The 16,368-nt window shown below is 34.6% G+C and overlaps 1 protein-coding gene across 1 annotated transcript in view; it reads right to left on the bottom strand.

Annotated features, from left to right (window-relative positions):
- Positions 1 to 16,368, bottom strand: part of LOC128997875 (pyruvate dehydrogenase E1 component subunit beta, mitochondrial-like) — a 45,994-nt gene that overhangs the window by 3,512 nt on the left and 26,114 nt on the right. The window contains exons 3-7 of the mRNA XM_054423652.1: positions 10,065 to 10,271; positions 9,734 to 9,841; positions 5,903 to 6,010; positions 2,818 to 2,998; positions 1,039 to 1,272 (exon numbers count right to left, since the gene is read on the bottom strand). Of these exons, the coding sequence (XP_054279627.1) occupies positions 1,039 to 1,272; positions 2,818 to 2,998; positions 5,903 to 6,010; positions 9,734 to 9,841; positions 10,065 to 10,271 (838 nt within the window). The remainder of the gene's footprint in view (positions 1 to 1,038; positions 1,273 to 2,817; positions 2,999 to 5,902; positions 6,011 to 9,733; positions 9,842 to 10,064; positions 10,272 to 16,368) is intronic.

Here is a 16,368-nt window from a genome sequence, read left to right as displayed (position 1 = left end):
GGGTGGTTCACACTTAGCTCAGAAAGCATTTGTCTGACAAAAGAAAGCGCTTAGAGCCAGGATTGCAAGATCAAGAATCCTGTATGAATCACTTTTCCAATTTAAATTTGCTTACCCTGCCATATTTGTACTTTCTTTGTGATTAAATCCATTTGAAAAACAACCCCTTAAAATGTCCCAGCTATTCTCATCCATACAACATGAAGTACAAAAATAACCTAGTCACACCTCAAATCCGACTTTCAAAATCTTTAAATAGCCATTTTTACATCCAACATATTTTCTTCAACAACTTTTTTTCAACCCACTTGTAAACAGCCTTTAAACCAATTTAAAAGAAAAATCACAGAGTTTTTAAAATCTAAAGCATTCTACACTCAGGAAGAATGTTTAAATAATGACATATAATGTTTAGAATCAAAATAGGATATTGTATATATTGAAATTTACAATTGATGTATGATACTATTTTTAAGTACTATTGTAACAATGCCTATTAAAAAATGTTATGTTTAATTGCTGCAATAAATCTTATTGAATCTTAGTTGAACCCTGAAATTAGTTTGTAGACAATGCTTGGAACCATCACAGTGTCAGTTCAGGAACGATGTTGGTATTCAGACTCATAATTCTGGCCAAGGATTAAATTACTTACACTAGGCCTATTAGTGAATAAATAGTTTTAGCTGCCATTACCTTTTTTGAGAAATGTAATTTTGAAAATGTTGATTATGACAACATCAGATTATGCAAATTGGATTACAGCAAAATTAATTTTTCACAACACAATGTAATTTTGTGATAATTGGTATATAAATACCAACACAGTGTTAATTGATAAAAGGAATTTTCTTTGTGTATACACTGGTGATTATCACATCTTTCACTAAAATCAAGTACAAAAGTAAATAAAGTGTATCTTAAGTTACAGGAGGATTTGCTGATATTAAATTTATATCCTAATTCCTAACAACCTAAATTGTAAAGCCCGACCTACAATCATTATTGTTAATAAACAAGTCAAATCCTTAAACTTACTTTCCATAATTCTAGCACAGATCTCAGATCCAATGCCAGACTGTGGCCATCCTTGTTCCACTGATATTAAATGGTTGGTCTTCATGACAGACTTGCCAACAGTCTCAATATCCAGTGGTCGCAGACTTCGTAGGTTGATCACTTCCGCTTCAATACCCTGACCCGCCAGCTCCTTGGCTGCGTCTAGTGACGTTTCCACAGCTTTGGAGTGGGCGACAATGGTAATGTGCTTTCCTACAAAATAGGGTACAACCACAATATAGTTTCACTTGCATATGTTATTTGTGGAAGTATAACTGCTTTGTGTAGTGTTTCAATTTTGTTGCTATTGATAGGCATTTTTTGTTGTATGTGTTTTTAGTAATATGTTGCATTCTGATCAATTTATTAATTCTATTTTGCCATGATGGATTTTCTTTAAGATTGTATGTTATAACTTCACCTAAGTATTTGAAATTTTCTACAATTTTGATGCAATGTTCTCCAATTTTGATTTTGTTAGCCAATGGTGGTTTTGTTAACATTATTTCAGTTTTCTCAAAAGAAATTTTTAGACCTATGCTCTGGGCTATTTCCTGAAGTGATTTTATTTGTTGCTTGGTTTCTTGGATGTTATTAGCTAGAAGAGCCAGATCGTCAGCAAATCCTAAACAGTTTAACTTTATGTCATCTTTTTTTGTTCCAACAGTAATATTTTTTGGGTTTGTTTTAAGCCATTACTATCAATTAATGATCCCAAACCATTTTATTTTTGTTTTATTTTTGGATTTTTATTTTATACTACACCAACCCCTGTCTTATTGTTCTTACACTAAGTAATTTTGGGATAACGGTGTGTTGAAGAAAAGAAAATTAAACCAGCAATGAAAAATTCTAATTAGCCATTTAAAAATTCAAACTGTTCCAAACACATTAAATAAATACAATATTGAAGGTAAATGAAGGAGTTATGAACCAATACCAAATAGAAACTTTTATTATAACTAGAGATGTGCCAGGCTGAAATTGATGATCAACCTGGATCGAGGTATTATTGTGATCATGTCCATGCGGCTATGGAGACATCTCTTTTGTTTTCTGCGATCTCTGCAAAATTCTAAATATCTTCCTTGGTCACAGATACATCATCACTGTCTTCCACGGTTGCGGCAAAAACCTGAATTTTGCTCTGCAGTAACAGACAAATCCTAAATATCACCGGCGGTCACTGGATCATCAACATAGTCTTCCATTGGATTTGTTTCTTACCCAGGAACAATACCCTAAAATATCCGACACGAATTCTGAAACACCCTGTATATTACATTGAAGCCCATAATTTTCCAAACAAAATGATATATAAAACAGTATACTTTAGAGTGTTTTTAAGTTTCTAAGATACATTTCAATAAAACCCTGTGATTGCGCAATAAATGGGCCGACATTAATGCCATTACTATGGACACTTGGAGGGCTAAGGGTTCCCACCCACACTGGAAAATGTATGACTACACCATCAGAAAAAGGTGATGGACATAAATGGCATTTTTTTAAAGAGGTTTACGGCTTCTTTTAACCTTGCATTTGACCGTCCACATAGACTACAGATCTGTGCGTGGAACGTATCCAGTAAAGCAAGGGGTGAGCAGGTACAGTACGAAGGTTGCGGCAGTGACCAGGATCCAAACCCACGACATCGCTGCCTTGGGCCCGAAGTCCGTGACGCTACCAACTGAGCCACCGACTCACCAAACATACAATACAATACATTAGAACATTAGTACAAGAGCTTTGATTTACCTGACCGTTCGATTTTCGCTTTGCCAATTGGAAGTACAAAGTCCTTGGAAAGAGCTTCATCTGACATGGGGTACTGAGCCCCATACAGAATTTCATTCTCTAGGAACACAACTGGGTCGGGATCTCTGATGGCAGCTTTCAAAAGACCCTTGCAGTCTTCAGAATTGTATGGGGAAATCACCTGTCAACAAAATGGATCCTTGTTTTATTATAAAAAAAATATCTTTAATGTCCCCATAAAAAATATTTAATCAAACCTGTGAAGGTTCTTATACCTTTGTTTTAAAGTTTATTTGTAGTGATAATAAGTTTACTTCATTTAAAAGGTGGTGCACAAACTCGACCATAAAAGTCAGCAACTTTATCCAAGTTAGTCTGAGGTGGGACGGTTACAAAGTACACTATACAGGGTAGGAAAAAAGTCCTGGGACAGTTAAATATTTCAAATACCCCTGCCGCAGCAAACCTGCAGACTAAGCGAATTTTGATTTTACTTGGGAAAATATTAAAGAGGGGGGTCTTGAATTTAATTCACCCTGTATAATTTTAAAGTAACTCATCACTTTTTAAATTAGCCTAATGGGTTGCCATGATGGTTACTAAATAACAACGTAAATTTAAACAAAACTATAATATGATTTGAATCATATTATAGCATAATAATGTTAAAAATTCAAGCCACAAACTGAACATAGTACAAAGGGGAAAAAAATTAGATGAAGACAACTGATCAAATAATACAGAGAAAGTCTTAGATTTACGTTTAAGTAGCAATTTGGAAACGACCACTGATCGAATAGGTACCGTCATAAATAAAACATACTTTCTTAACAGTATTTAACAGATTTGATTAACGTAGCTAAATAAGGTCATAAAAAATAACATTTTATCTTAAACAATTCGTCGTTGAATCACATTCATGGATCCACCTAAAAAATGGCAAACTTAAACAGGTCAACGATATAGGAAGTGATGAAGGAAGTAGTAAAGGCGAGAAGTGCGGAGTGTGTGAAACGTTTGTGGCAGTTAGATAATTGCATCTAAAATACTAAAATGCTATGGGAAGGGGACAAACAAGTCCACGACGTAGGAAGTTGTGAAGGATCCTCCTTCCAGCGTCGCTCCCAGCCGACACTTTTCGCCTACCTCAGCGGTCTGTCCAGATTGCATCGACTAGGGAGTCAAATTGCCACACACATCGACTTCTTCTCTGGATCAACTGCCTCCTTCAGAAGTCGGGTCGGCTCTGTGCTGAGCCAGATTATGTGAAAGTGAATTTACCTTGGTGGTGCCATTAATGGGCCACAAAAAGTGCAAGATTAAACAAGTGTCCTGTTTCTGCTATTGTTACTTTACATTTCTTACTGCTTATTATCTGTTTAGGCTGGTTATTGATGTTTCATATTTTTATTCACTGTTATTCATTATTGTTGTTGTTTTCTATTTATTGTTGGTTGTTATTTCCCATTTTTATCATCTCTGTTTTACACTGCCTCTCTATTCTTAATCTCCTTTCTTGTTACACATTGTGATTTCTTGTTTGTTATATCCTTTTTGTTATAAATTTCTAGTCCTATTCTGCTTGTTATTATTGTTACTCATAAGACTGATTTATTGCCTGTTTCATAATGTATTTATTATTATTGTATAAATGGTGTTTGTTTACCGTTGAAATAAATGAAATGAAAGGAAGTAGTAAAGGCTGGCAGTGCTGTGTGTGGGAACCGTTTGTGGCAGATTAATTAATGTATCTGCAATACTAAAATGCTATGGGAAGGGAGGGAAAATGGTCCACGACGTAGGAAGTGGTGAAGGAAGTAGTAAAGGCTAGCAGTGCAGAGTGTGTATTTTGTATTATATCTATACAATTTTTTTTCATTTATTGCTTTTTTAAAAACCATGAAACATGATTGCTCCGCTCAACTGGCTTTCTCTAGTTTTAATGCCAAGTAACTTTGTACCAAATTTTGTAGCTCTATCTTGATTAGTTTTTTTAAATATTTAACCGTCCTGACACTTTTTTTCCACCCTGTATTGATTGATTACTATAACCGATTTGCCGATTCAAAGCTCAGTTGCACATCTTCTTCTCTCCACACATAACAAGCAGAGGAGGGGGATGTTGCATGTCTCAATTCCAACATTTTGCTACATCTTTAACACGTTCGCTACCGCAATTGTACAACATTTTTCATTCATATAGACCAGCGACGCACAGATGCGACGGCTAGTCACATTAAAATGGACTGACGATGCATATTTGCGTCGGTGTTCCAATGTTATCAAAATACTTATATATTTGTAACCGTCTATTTGAAGGCACTGAATTCTCTGCAGTGGTCTACAGGGATGTCTGATGCACAACTGCGTCGCTTGGTCTGTGGATATGATGATTGGTGACGTCATATGATAATTGGGAACACTGTTCTTTACTTTGCTGCATCACTGTATGTATGTATGCAGTATGTATGCTGCATTATCCTATGTAGCTTGATATTTATATAAACTGTTCTTGAATAATCTGTTTTTTTTTTTACTTTCTTTCACCTCAAAACATAAACAAAAATTAACTGTCCCATATATGCGGTGTTTGGGCTATTTCAAGAAAAATATAATAATTTTCACTATTGTCTTCGCTATGGACCGGGCGTTGCAAATATGCAACATGACAAAAGGTTATCAAAAATAAAAAAATAAAAATATACACAATTGTGGCATATTAAAAAGTAAATTATCACTGTTTAACAGGTTTTCACCTGTGGTCTGTGTGTACTGTTAACCAAGTGACAGCTGGTCTATGTGAAAGACTAAATTGGATACCTCGGTCCGTGGCAATGATTGTGGCGTCGCATATATTGGTGACGTATTTAGGGAAATACTTACGTTACTTTCTGCCACAATGTGAATGGACTCCTGTGGCTGAATGGACAGGAATCCCCTCTAATTTTGAGTTTTTTGCTCATCCAAGCTTGCCATGGTGGGTTCAGTTCGGGTAATCAAGACTCTACTGTAGTAACATTTTAAATGTGCACATTTTTACTCTCTTGTTATTTTCACCAGATAGTTTATTGCTGAAGCAACCTACCTTGAGCCCTGGGCAGTGACTGTACCAGGCTCCAAAACATTGAGAATGCTGTGCACCTACCCCTGAAGCAGCACCATTAGGTCCTCGGAACACGATTGGTACGTTTACCTGTAACATTAAATTTAACCTTTAACATTACAGTACCCACAACAAAACAAACAGCAGACGTCAACTTCCCAGTTACAGCAGACAGCAAGATAGTGTTAGCTAGCCATGTGCCATAGAGCACGAAACAGAGATGACAAGCCCAAAAATAGCAGCTACGTACTTCAGAGGAAAAAATGCATAGAGTAATACTCCATAGCTCTATCTAACAAATATGTCAAAATGTTAGCACGTTTGGATTATTTATAGTGTCAGTACGATCGATTTGACTGATATTCGGACGTCAGAGTTTTTGGAACATTTTGTGAATCAAGAATCAAGAGTTTTATTGCCATTGACCTTTATTTGTAAAAGGAATATACATAGTAAAAACACATACAAAACATTCCAAAATAACAAATAAAATACAAGGTTTACAAAATACTTAGTTATAATTCAAATATGACAAGTAATATGGATCATGTAGATACACATCAAAATTCAATATCAACTTTTGTTTTAAGAAATTCATGGATACCATAGAAAGGATTGCTTATCAACCATTCACATAATTTGGATTTGAATATCTTGAAGGATACAGTTCTGGCTGATTTATTTAAAAAATGAATGCAGTTTAGTCTATGACTATTGCTACTCTTTTTAAGTCTATGAGACATCATGTCCAACTGTAGTTTATTCCTTGTATTATGAGAATGAAAATCTTGTCTTATATTAAATTCATGTCGGTTAATTTTTGTGTACTGCATAATTTTATAAATGTATAGATTAATTATTGTCATCATAGTTCTAAGCCTAATGAAAAGAGGTCTGCAGTGATCCACAGGACCCGTTCCACAAATGGTCTGAATAACTTTTTTCTGTAAAATAAGAATTTCATCTGAATAAGACGAATGCCCCCACAGCATTAGTCCATGGATATATGTGACTAAAAAAAACCAAAGTACTCCATTCTCAAATAATTAAAAGTAAAAAAAAATTTGATGTTCCAGATTAGGCAATTGGCGCGGGAAATTTTTTACATATGTTTCCTATTTGTTCTTTCCAATTTAATTTTGAATCCATACAAAAAACCAGCAATTTGACTGATTGTTTTTTAATTTCATTAGAGAGGCCTATTAAAATATTATGCGTTTTATCCTGATTACATTTAAGCTTATTCGCTGAGAACCAAACAGAAGGTAGGTTTATGGCTTCATTGGTCATTGTATTTAGAGTATGAATGCCTTTATGAGTGGCGATTAGGGTAGTATCATCTGCCTATATTACAGAGTCAATCCAAAGATTTCGAGGCAAATCATTAATACATATTAGAAATAGAAATGGTCCAAGGACTGAGCCCTGTGGAACGACAGAGACCACCTCTCTAAAGCCCGATTGCATCCTACCAACTGAAACATACTGCTTTCAATAGAATTACTTAGGAATTACTTTTAAGTAAGAATGAACAAAACCTAACTGTGCATCCTTAGTGCCATAAAATTTGAGTTTACTAAGCAAACTTTTATGAGGAACACAATCAAAAGCTTTTGTAAGGTCAAACAATGTCCGATATATCGGACGTCGGAATGGAAAGGATTAAGGTATATTTCCATCGTTCTTTTAGAAGCTGTTACTTCAATTATTCTAGTTCAAAACCTTTGTGTTTTGATCTAGTATCAATAGCTCAGACTAGCATACTGGATTTTAGCAGTTTCATTTAGCAGGGAGTGAGCTGGTCTAGAGGTATAGAGCGAATGAGGGACTTTGGTCCCTGAGGCCTTTGGTTCAAAATCCTGCCAAATCAACATTGGATTTACCTAAGTGATAATGCCGCAACTAGGGATGGACGGGTCCTTAAATTTCGGGAAATTTTCGGGAAAGAAATATTCCCGATTTTCAGGACGGGATTACATTTGATTCGGGAATTTTTCGGTACGGGATTTGATTCGATCGTCGACGATCCCGCCGACACCCCGAGTCATACCGACGATCGCGCCGTAACTGCGGAGTCACACCGACGATCATGTCGTGACCGCAAGGTCATAACGCCTAACGACGATTGGGCCGTAACCGCAGAGTCATACCGACGATCACGGCGTGACCACGAGGTCATAACGACTAAAGACGATCGCGCCGTAACCGCGAGTCATACCGACGATCGCGCCGTGACTGCAGAGTCATACCGGTGATCATGTTGTGACCGCAAGTCATACCGGTGATCATGTTGTGACCGCAAGTCATAGTGACCGCGGAGTCATACCGACGATCACGCCGTGACCGCGGAGTCATACTGAGGATCGCGCTGTGACCGCGAGTTATTTTGACAATCGCACGGTGACCACGAGTTACAAGTTTCCATACCTGTAAATTTTTACCCATTTTTAAATTTTTGTTTATAGATCAGTGTCACAAATGGTAAAAATTGATTTTGTTTGTCTTTATTGGTAACTGCAATATTCAAGACTTTCATTTAATGCACAGGAAATAATCCTGTCCCAAACTAAAAATTCAATCCCGTGTGAAAAAACAATCCCGGACTATAGCCTAGCGCTTTAGGACTGACACATAGTAGCTTGTAAAACTACTTTGTGAATTGGCTTAACATTCCCAATTTCTATAGGTTTTGTGCAAAAGCCAAATGCTAGTGGTGCATCTAGTATACACAAAAGTTTAAGTTTTCCAACAGATAATGTAGCCTACACAAAAGTAACATTTCTAATTTAAACTAGGCACACAACTGTTAACTATCAATGAAATTTATAAATTTCAGATCTTTGTTCTACTTTAAAGCATTCACATTGTTCACTTTTCCTGTTTTCTTTTATATAAATTCTCTCTCACCTACGGTAACTTAATGAAAAGGCAACAATATAGTAAATTGTTGATAAATACAAAAAATAAATTGGGTTAAAATTTAATTACTAACCTACAATTAGGATACAACGTTAATTCAAGCAAATGTTAATAAATGTTACTGTATGGGTTATCAATGCTAAAGATATCGTACAGTACAAACTCACTTTAATAATTTAAAGACTAAATTAAACTTTTTACAGCATTTTTTACACTAATTATAAAGTATAACATTAAAAGGTGACATGCAGATAATTTTCAAAATGATAAGTTTTAAGTAAAAATTTTTAAAATAAAAGGCCTAACTAAAAATTTTTAATTGGATGCCAATGACAAAATGGTTAGGCTATGTTGTTATCAAAGGGCATTCAAGGCCATGGGGTCAAGGACATAATCATATCCCCAGCCTAGCTAAATATATCTAAATATTGATAAGAATGGTTAATAAACAGGGTTCATTCCAATATTCCCTAAAAAGCTAATAGTTATTATTTTCTTTATTAATGTATTTATTTTAAATTAACCATACAATTAATGAACAAGTGCATACATATTGTTAAGGAACACAATTCTATTCAATTTAAATAAAAAAAACACTGTCATTAGTATGGCAATGTTACATGTTCAGCATCACTTATATAAATTATGAATAGTTAAATAAAGGTCAATAATGGCAGCTGTACAACTAACAAAAACTAGAGAGATCATAAAATAAACAAAGGGCTAAATGTTAATACTTTTCATGCAACAAGATTCTATTTTTACTGATTTAGCAGATAGTGGGGGGGAGTTAAAATATCTTACATTGGGCACATAAACCAACTTTATTTAACAAAATTTTCAGTTATGAAATTTCTTATTGCATTGTGAAAATAAGAAGGAAAATAAACTTACCAGTCCAGCAGACATGTAAAATGTTTTTGCTGCAGAGTTAATAACTTGATCTATGGCCTGCATCGAGAAATTGAAGGTCATGAATTCACAAATCGGTCTGAGTCCAGCCTAAAAGAATATTGATAGATTAGTTATAAAAACAAAACATGTATTTATGAAATTAATTGTAGGCAATCACATAACTCGGTGGTTAAGTAATCTATAAAATGGTATTATTAACTTCTTCCAAGTGATATGTTCTTTATATATTTTTATGTTCAGGAGTATTTTGAACAATTAAAACTTAATATCAAGTTAAGAATTTAAACGTCTTACTCAAAAAACTCATTACCATGGCAGCTCCCACAGCGATTCCTGCAAATCCAATTTCAGTGATCGGAGTATCGATGACTCGCTTGTCTCCATACTTCTTCCACAGCCCTCTTGACACCTTGTAGGCTCCGTCATACTGAGCGACCTCTTCTCCGAGTATGAAAACTCGCTCATCTCGTTCCATCTCTTCATCTAATGCCGAATTGAGGGCATCTCTCACAGTCATCTGCAAGCACAATATACAAAAATAATAGTTTACTTCACGTTCTAATTTGAAAATAGAAAGCAACCTAAAAACTGCTTGTTAAACATATTTTTTTTTAACTCTACGTCAAACTACATTACGCAATCTCTAGTGCTCAGTAGCAGTTAGTTGTTAATGCAATCAGCACAGAATTGTTCAACATCAGCTGTCTCTGCTGCTCGCAAGGCCAGTACCATCAACACCCTTTCACCGTGTATCAGCCAGCGGCCAGCGGCCATCATAGCGGTTTCTTCCCAATTAGCTTAGGATTATATTACAATACTGTTCAAAGTTGCTCAATATTTATCACCCATCCAGCAGACAACACGTTTTGTGCATTAACACATGTGTTGTTCAGGAAGTTTCTCTAAGAGTTCAGTTGGATAAATGTAGGACAGTAGCCTACCATTTGGCCATCATAGCAGCAGGGACAACCGATGTAAAATATATACAAGGGACTGTCAGCTTATATTTAGTATATTTTTAATGTTTAGGTTATGGATATAGATTAACCACATTATAATAACTATTTATGACACAAACAGCGGGTCGACCAAACGACTGAGACAACCTAATAATAGTGTTCAGATCACAAAGGGTAAACTAATCTCTTATTTCAATCCCTTAAAGGTAATGGGATGAGGGTATTAATTAAAAACTTTCTCCTGGTTCGGAAGACATCTTATTTGTCTTAAGATGGATTTCCAGGATTCTAAATCATCACACTACTTGATCTCGCTGAGAAAAGACATTAGTGAATGGCTGACTTAAATCCAGGCAGTAAAGACCAAAGATCTACCGCCTAATCATACGATATGGCAAGTACTCATTTTACTTTTTATTTCAGACCTATTATTGCCTTGCTAATGTAACATTTTTATTTTTTTGTTTCTGCCATACATAAAACTTTTGCTGGATTAATTTTTCGGCATGAGTAAACCAACCCGCAACATTAATTCAGGGGTTTTCATGCATTCTCTAGAGCTATTGTGGAGGAATTTTCACCCACAGATATTGAATTGTGATGACCAATTGACAAGCTGTTAATCTCTCTTTTAGTATAAACAACAAAATTCTTTATATGCCGTAACTTTCTAAACTTGTAAGCTAGTTAGCTTGTTAGCTAGCTAGGGGTACTGACATTTTTCAATAAAAAATCCAATGCAGTTACAAAATTGGCTTTTTTGATATCTCTTATAACTTTCAAATAAAACAGCTAGAACGCTTACATTGAAACTTTTCTCCTGCTGACATTTCCCAACTTTAACCATTATTATCTTTAAAATGGTTAGGTTTGTGAAAAAAAGAAAAAAAAAACACACGAGTAAAGGTGTCTTAACATGTTCACTGCTGAAAACCTTTACACAGGCGCTCCTAAACTGCGCGGCACGCTAACTTAATCAGCGATCGCTATTGGCATGGAAATATTTCAGTAAGTCGAATCACAAAAGAGCAGTGGTGATTGTTCTGTGTTACCCCGAAAGTGGACGTAGTTCACTAAAACACCCAAAGGTAGCAGCACTGCCTCGATCAATAACCAGAGTCTTTATGGCTCGAATAGAGAAAATCCCCGAAAACGGGTCAAAAGCATTGCCAGACGGGATTTTACGGGAATGTTTAGTACCAACCTACACCAAAATAAAGCTCGCATTCTATGCTACAGGTTGGCAACAATTATAACGTTCCCCGGCAATGGCTGAGCTCACATTGAAGCAAAGTTTATGGCATTGGTGAAGGACGTGATTTCCCGCCCCGCACCAGTGGCGCCGGTCCCGCGGGGCGAGAATTCCCACCCCTCGCACATAACGTGTTAATATTACATTTTCTACCAGAATATATAGTAAAAAAATTTTATTCTATTTTATTTTTCTTATCTGTATTAAAATACAGGGTTCTATAAGAAAAATAAAATTTTGCAGCCATATTGTAAAAATGGCAGCTAAAATAATCTTTTAAACTCAACCAAAATGTTCCAAGTAAAATAAAAAATCCAAGGCAGTTACAATTTAAAATTTGTTGATATCTCTTATAATTTTTGAATAAAAAAGCCGGTACACTTATATAAATCACCCCGTATAGAAATAGATTGTGAATGTTTTTATTTAAAGTGAAATATTTACTTTTATCATGTTTAAACAACCATCACTACCGACAGCGCCTCAAAGCCCAAAAACTGTATGCTGTTTTAATTAAATCTCTGTAATGTTTGACGCCTATTCTATACTCTATGTTCAAGAATAAAGTATTCTGATTCTGATTCTTTAAAGTCTGTTTTGAAATCTCCATGAGCTTAACATGTAGAATTGTTTTGTTAATTGATTTTTTGACTATTCTCATTCTTAAATGTTTTTTTGATGGTTTCACAATTTAAATAAGGGAAGACTAAATTCTGTTACATTGTTATAAGAAAAGCACAAGAATGATGTTGGTTGAAACTAAGTTAACCTATTTTTTAATGATCTAACAGACGAAAGTGAGTTGATAACATTGATAAGAAAGGTTGTAGAATTGCCTTGGTCCAAGGTCAATAATGTCTGCATCCACACACCCTGGGATGAGAAATAAGATTTAATGACATTTATTTAAATACCTCATAAAAATTGTATATAATGAATTAAGAATTTATTAAATATACTATATATGCCTAATAATACTAACTTAATATAGTCATTTAATATATGTTAGGTTGTCACTTTCAGAAGAGAAATTAGAATAAACATAACATATTTCAAGTAAAATTTGCTCAATTAGATTACTTTTTTTAAATAGCCTAGTTAAAATGTCAAATGCGACCCAGGCAACTATGTTTTTGTGTGGTTTTAGTAGCAATTATGAGTATTGCTTTGTTAAGCCTATGTACAGTTATTTTTTAAACAACTTAATAATAAAATACAAAAACTCAACTTTTAAAAATAATAAGTGTTGGTACATTTAATTGTGAATAACATAAAAAAAGTATCATATCAAGATTTCGACCCAGTAGTGCCACCATGTGTAATGTAGGCTGTGAAAATAGATTAACTATAGGGGTGAGCATCAGTAACCGATCCTATCAACACATCAATGTTTTTATATCGAAGTTCAGTGTTTTTTACATTGATATTAGGTTACCGATGTTTTTGGCCTACTATCGAAATATCTATGTGTTTTTACGTGACTAAATTGTATTGGTTTTACTGTAATTCAAATTGCAACGCTGGTCAATAGAATGTTTGTATAATTTTAGCTGATGAAAGCTTATTGAATCCAAAAACATCACAAACTGGACTAGATTTAGACTAGAATGAGAGTGAAATAACTCATTCTAGCTCGGAGGCATTGCTGAGGTGCTAGTTCTAAATGCTGCAAAAACAGGGTTGCCACCATAGTGGGACCAAAAAAATTCAAGCAGAATTCATGGTTTTCATTGGTAAATAAAAAAAGTCATGGTTGATGCGCTCCTATAATTTCAACACAAATATAAGTTGGGACCGCGTCTCGTTGTCCCTCCGTCTCGTTGTCCCTCCGTCTACTTGTACCTCGAGGCCTAGGGACAACTAGTCGTAGGTACAACTAGACGGAGGGACAAGTAGACGGTGGCTCACCCGACTAGTTGTACCTGCAGATTTTTAGGAGGTACAACTAGACGTAGGTACAAGTAGACGTAGGTACAACTAGACGTGTATCCCACCGACAAGTAGTATCACCTAGCTTGTACGGATGCGACCAGTTGTCCCTACGACTAGTAGTCCCTACGACTAGTAGTCTCTACGACTAGTGGTCCCTCCGTCTAGTAGTCCCTACGTCTAGTTGTACCTACGCGTATTTTGCGTCCTTATAGTCTAGTTGTATCTATCCTTCAATTCGTTACCCTGTTTAATTGATTACTGCACGAGTACTTTTTAATAATACCCTTAATTAAATCAGGAACTGCAGTGTTCCGAGTCGATTGAGTATGATTGGCAAATATTTTTCACCGCAATACGTTGTTTTAGTAGTTTTACAGACGTTAATTGGAGGCTGAAAGCTACGCATTGCTGTCCAGGGTCGAAATGGCAGCTATAGTTGTGATTAAAATTTCCCAGCCCTAGTACCGAAAATCGCTTATTTAATTAAAACATTTATATATATCATTACATATACAAGCAGTATATCCCTAATGAATTGCAATAGACCGCTGCCCAGCAATTATGTATTACTATTTTTGCTGATTCCTTTAAATATTTTTTCACATAACCTTAAAGTATTTGCATTGATTAGTGTGCATATCTTATAGTTTACAATGGATTTCCCAGTGATCAATGAACAATGAAGTGTACAATGAAGTTGAGGTCCAGCGGTTGAAAACTCGACAAAAACTATGCAATGTACTACACATACTTCTCCATTTAACATACACTGTAAATAATAAATGTGATTGGAATATGTTCCATTTGTTTTGATTTTACTTTCATAATTAGTTGTTATTTCGTCACCAGCATAGCAACCCGTTAAACCCATGTTAGTTTTAAACATTTGTAATTCTTTTTTTATGTCTTTTTAGCCTATTTTAATTTATAAAGGCATTCTGTAGATCGACAGGAAAATACATTTCCACCGATATGCGGATATTTTCTGTGTGATGTTCACGAGCTGATAAAAAGGTTGTAAAGAAACATGCTTGCCTACATTATTGATATATTTTCTCAGTTTTGTATAGTTTGGTGAAAAACAGCAATCGTACCACGGACCGATTTCATCTTCGTCTCGAACTTAAAAATGATCCCGAGCTGAAAAAAGTCATTTTCGGCCCCAGGTACGAAATATACTCTTAAACTATCGTAGGATCGGTGAATACTAAACTCTATCTTGGAATTGCATACACTCGCTCCTATCTTTAAGTTTACGTTGTTGCCATACAATAAATGTATAAATAAACACAAAAATTCACAAGTTTTGTTGTAAGTACCTATATCATGTATAAATAAAAACATACAATAGCATCATGTGTAAGTGTATTCTGTAAAACTTTAAACAAATATTAGTAAAATAGTTTTCAGGTAAACTATTGTTGAATGAATTAGTTTTAAGTTGTTAAATTAACCTCGACCCGTGCTATATTTTTAATGGAGTTTGTCCGGAAAAATACCATGGTAAAATTAAATCAAATAAATAAAATCAAAAGCAATTCATAACAAAAGAATAATAGATACAGAATGAACGTAATTTCTGAAAATCGACAGAGCCTACATATGCGAAGCCTGTGCGTGGGGACCAAGTTGACTCAATAATTGGCAATTTGTCATAGTCTTGTAACATAATTAACTACCACTACTATAATTATCAATACATTTTCAAAGGAGAAACAAACGTCCGATTATTTCTAGGCAGCCACAACAGATAACTTTAGAAAACTACGTTATAAGAATTAGAACAACTCAAAAATTAAATTGTTAACATGATTTGTTTAGCCTAACGAAGAAAATCATGAAAACCAAATTTAACTCCCATAAGAAAAACATGGGGAGCAATTTCGTTTACGTATAAGCCGAGTGAGATAATAGAAAAATATACGCCGATGCTTGATGGCAAATCTGTGCGTGCATACCTTTAATTTGAGACCTCAATAATAAAAATGGTCGGGTAGCAGAGCCAAACGAATAACCCATTTTCTTAAATTTATAAGATTATTTAATTATTTATTTATTTTAATTATTTATTTATTTTACTTGACTGTTAATACCAAAGCAAAAGCTTCAACTTCGTATGCGTCCGGATTACGAATAAACCTAAAACAATCTTACACCAATTTACCAATAAGTTTAATAAACCAAAATTGCACATACTCCGGACAGATTTCTTATAAAGAGATGCTATGACAATATGATCAAATCTCTATTTAATATAGTTTAGGTTGTGTATTGATTAGTCAGGACATTGATTGAATAAATAAATATTTAAACAGTATATATATATACTAAAACATAAATACAGCTTAAAACAAACATATAAAACATAAATGTAAAACATAAAACATAAATGTACAGTACATAAATAGCCTAATTGTTACAATAAATTAACAATGATCATTTGTTAAATTAATCAGTTCAATGTTATTTAT

This window comes from Macrosteles quadrilineatus, unplaced genomic scaffold (genome assembly GCF_028750875.1).
Source record: "Macrosteles quadrilineatus isolate MER2022 unplaced genomic scaffold, UCM_ALF_1.0 Scaffold_7__1_contigs__length_78375512, whole genome shotgun sequence".
NCBI classification, from domain to species: Eukaryota; Metazoa; Arthropoda; class Insecta; order Hemiptera; family Cicadellidae; genus Macrosteles; species Macrosteles quadrilineatus.
Note: the sequence above shows the minus strand (reverse complement) of the source record. Positions and strands in the feature narration are given on the sequence as shown.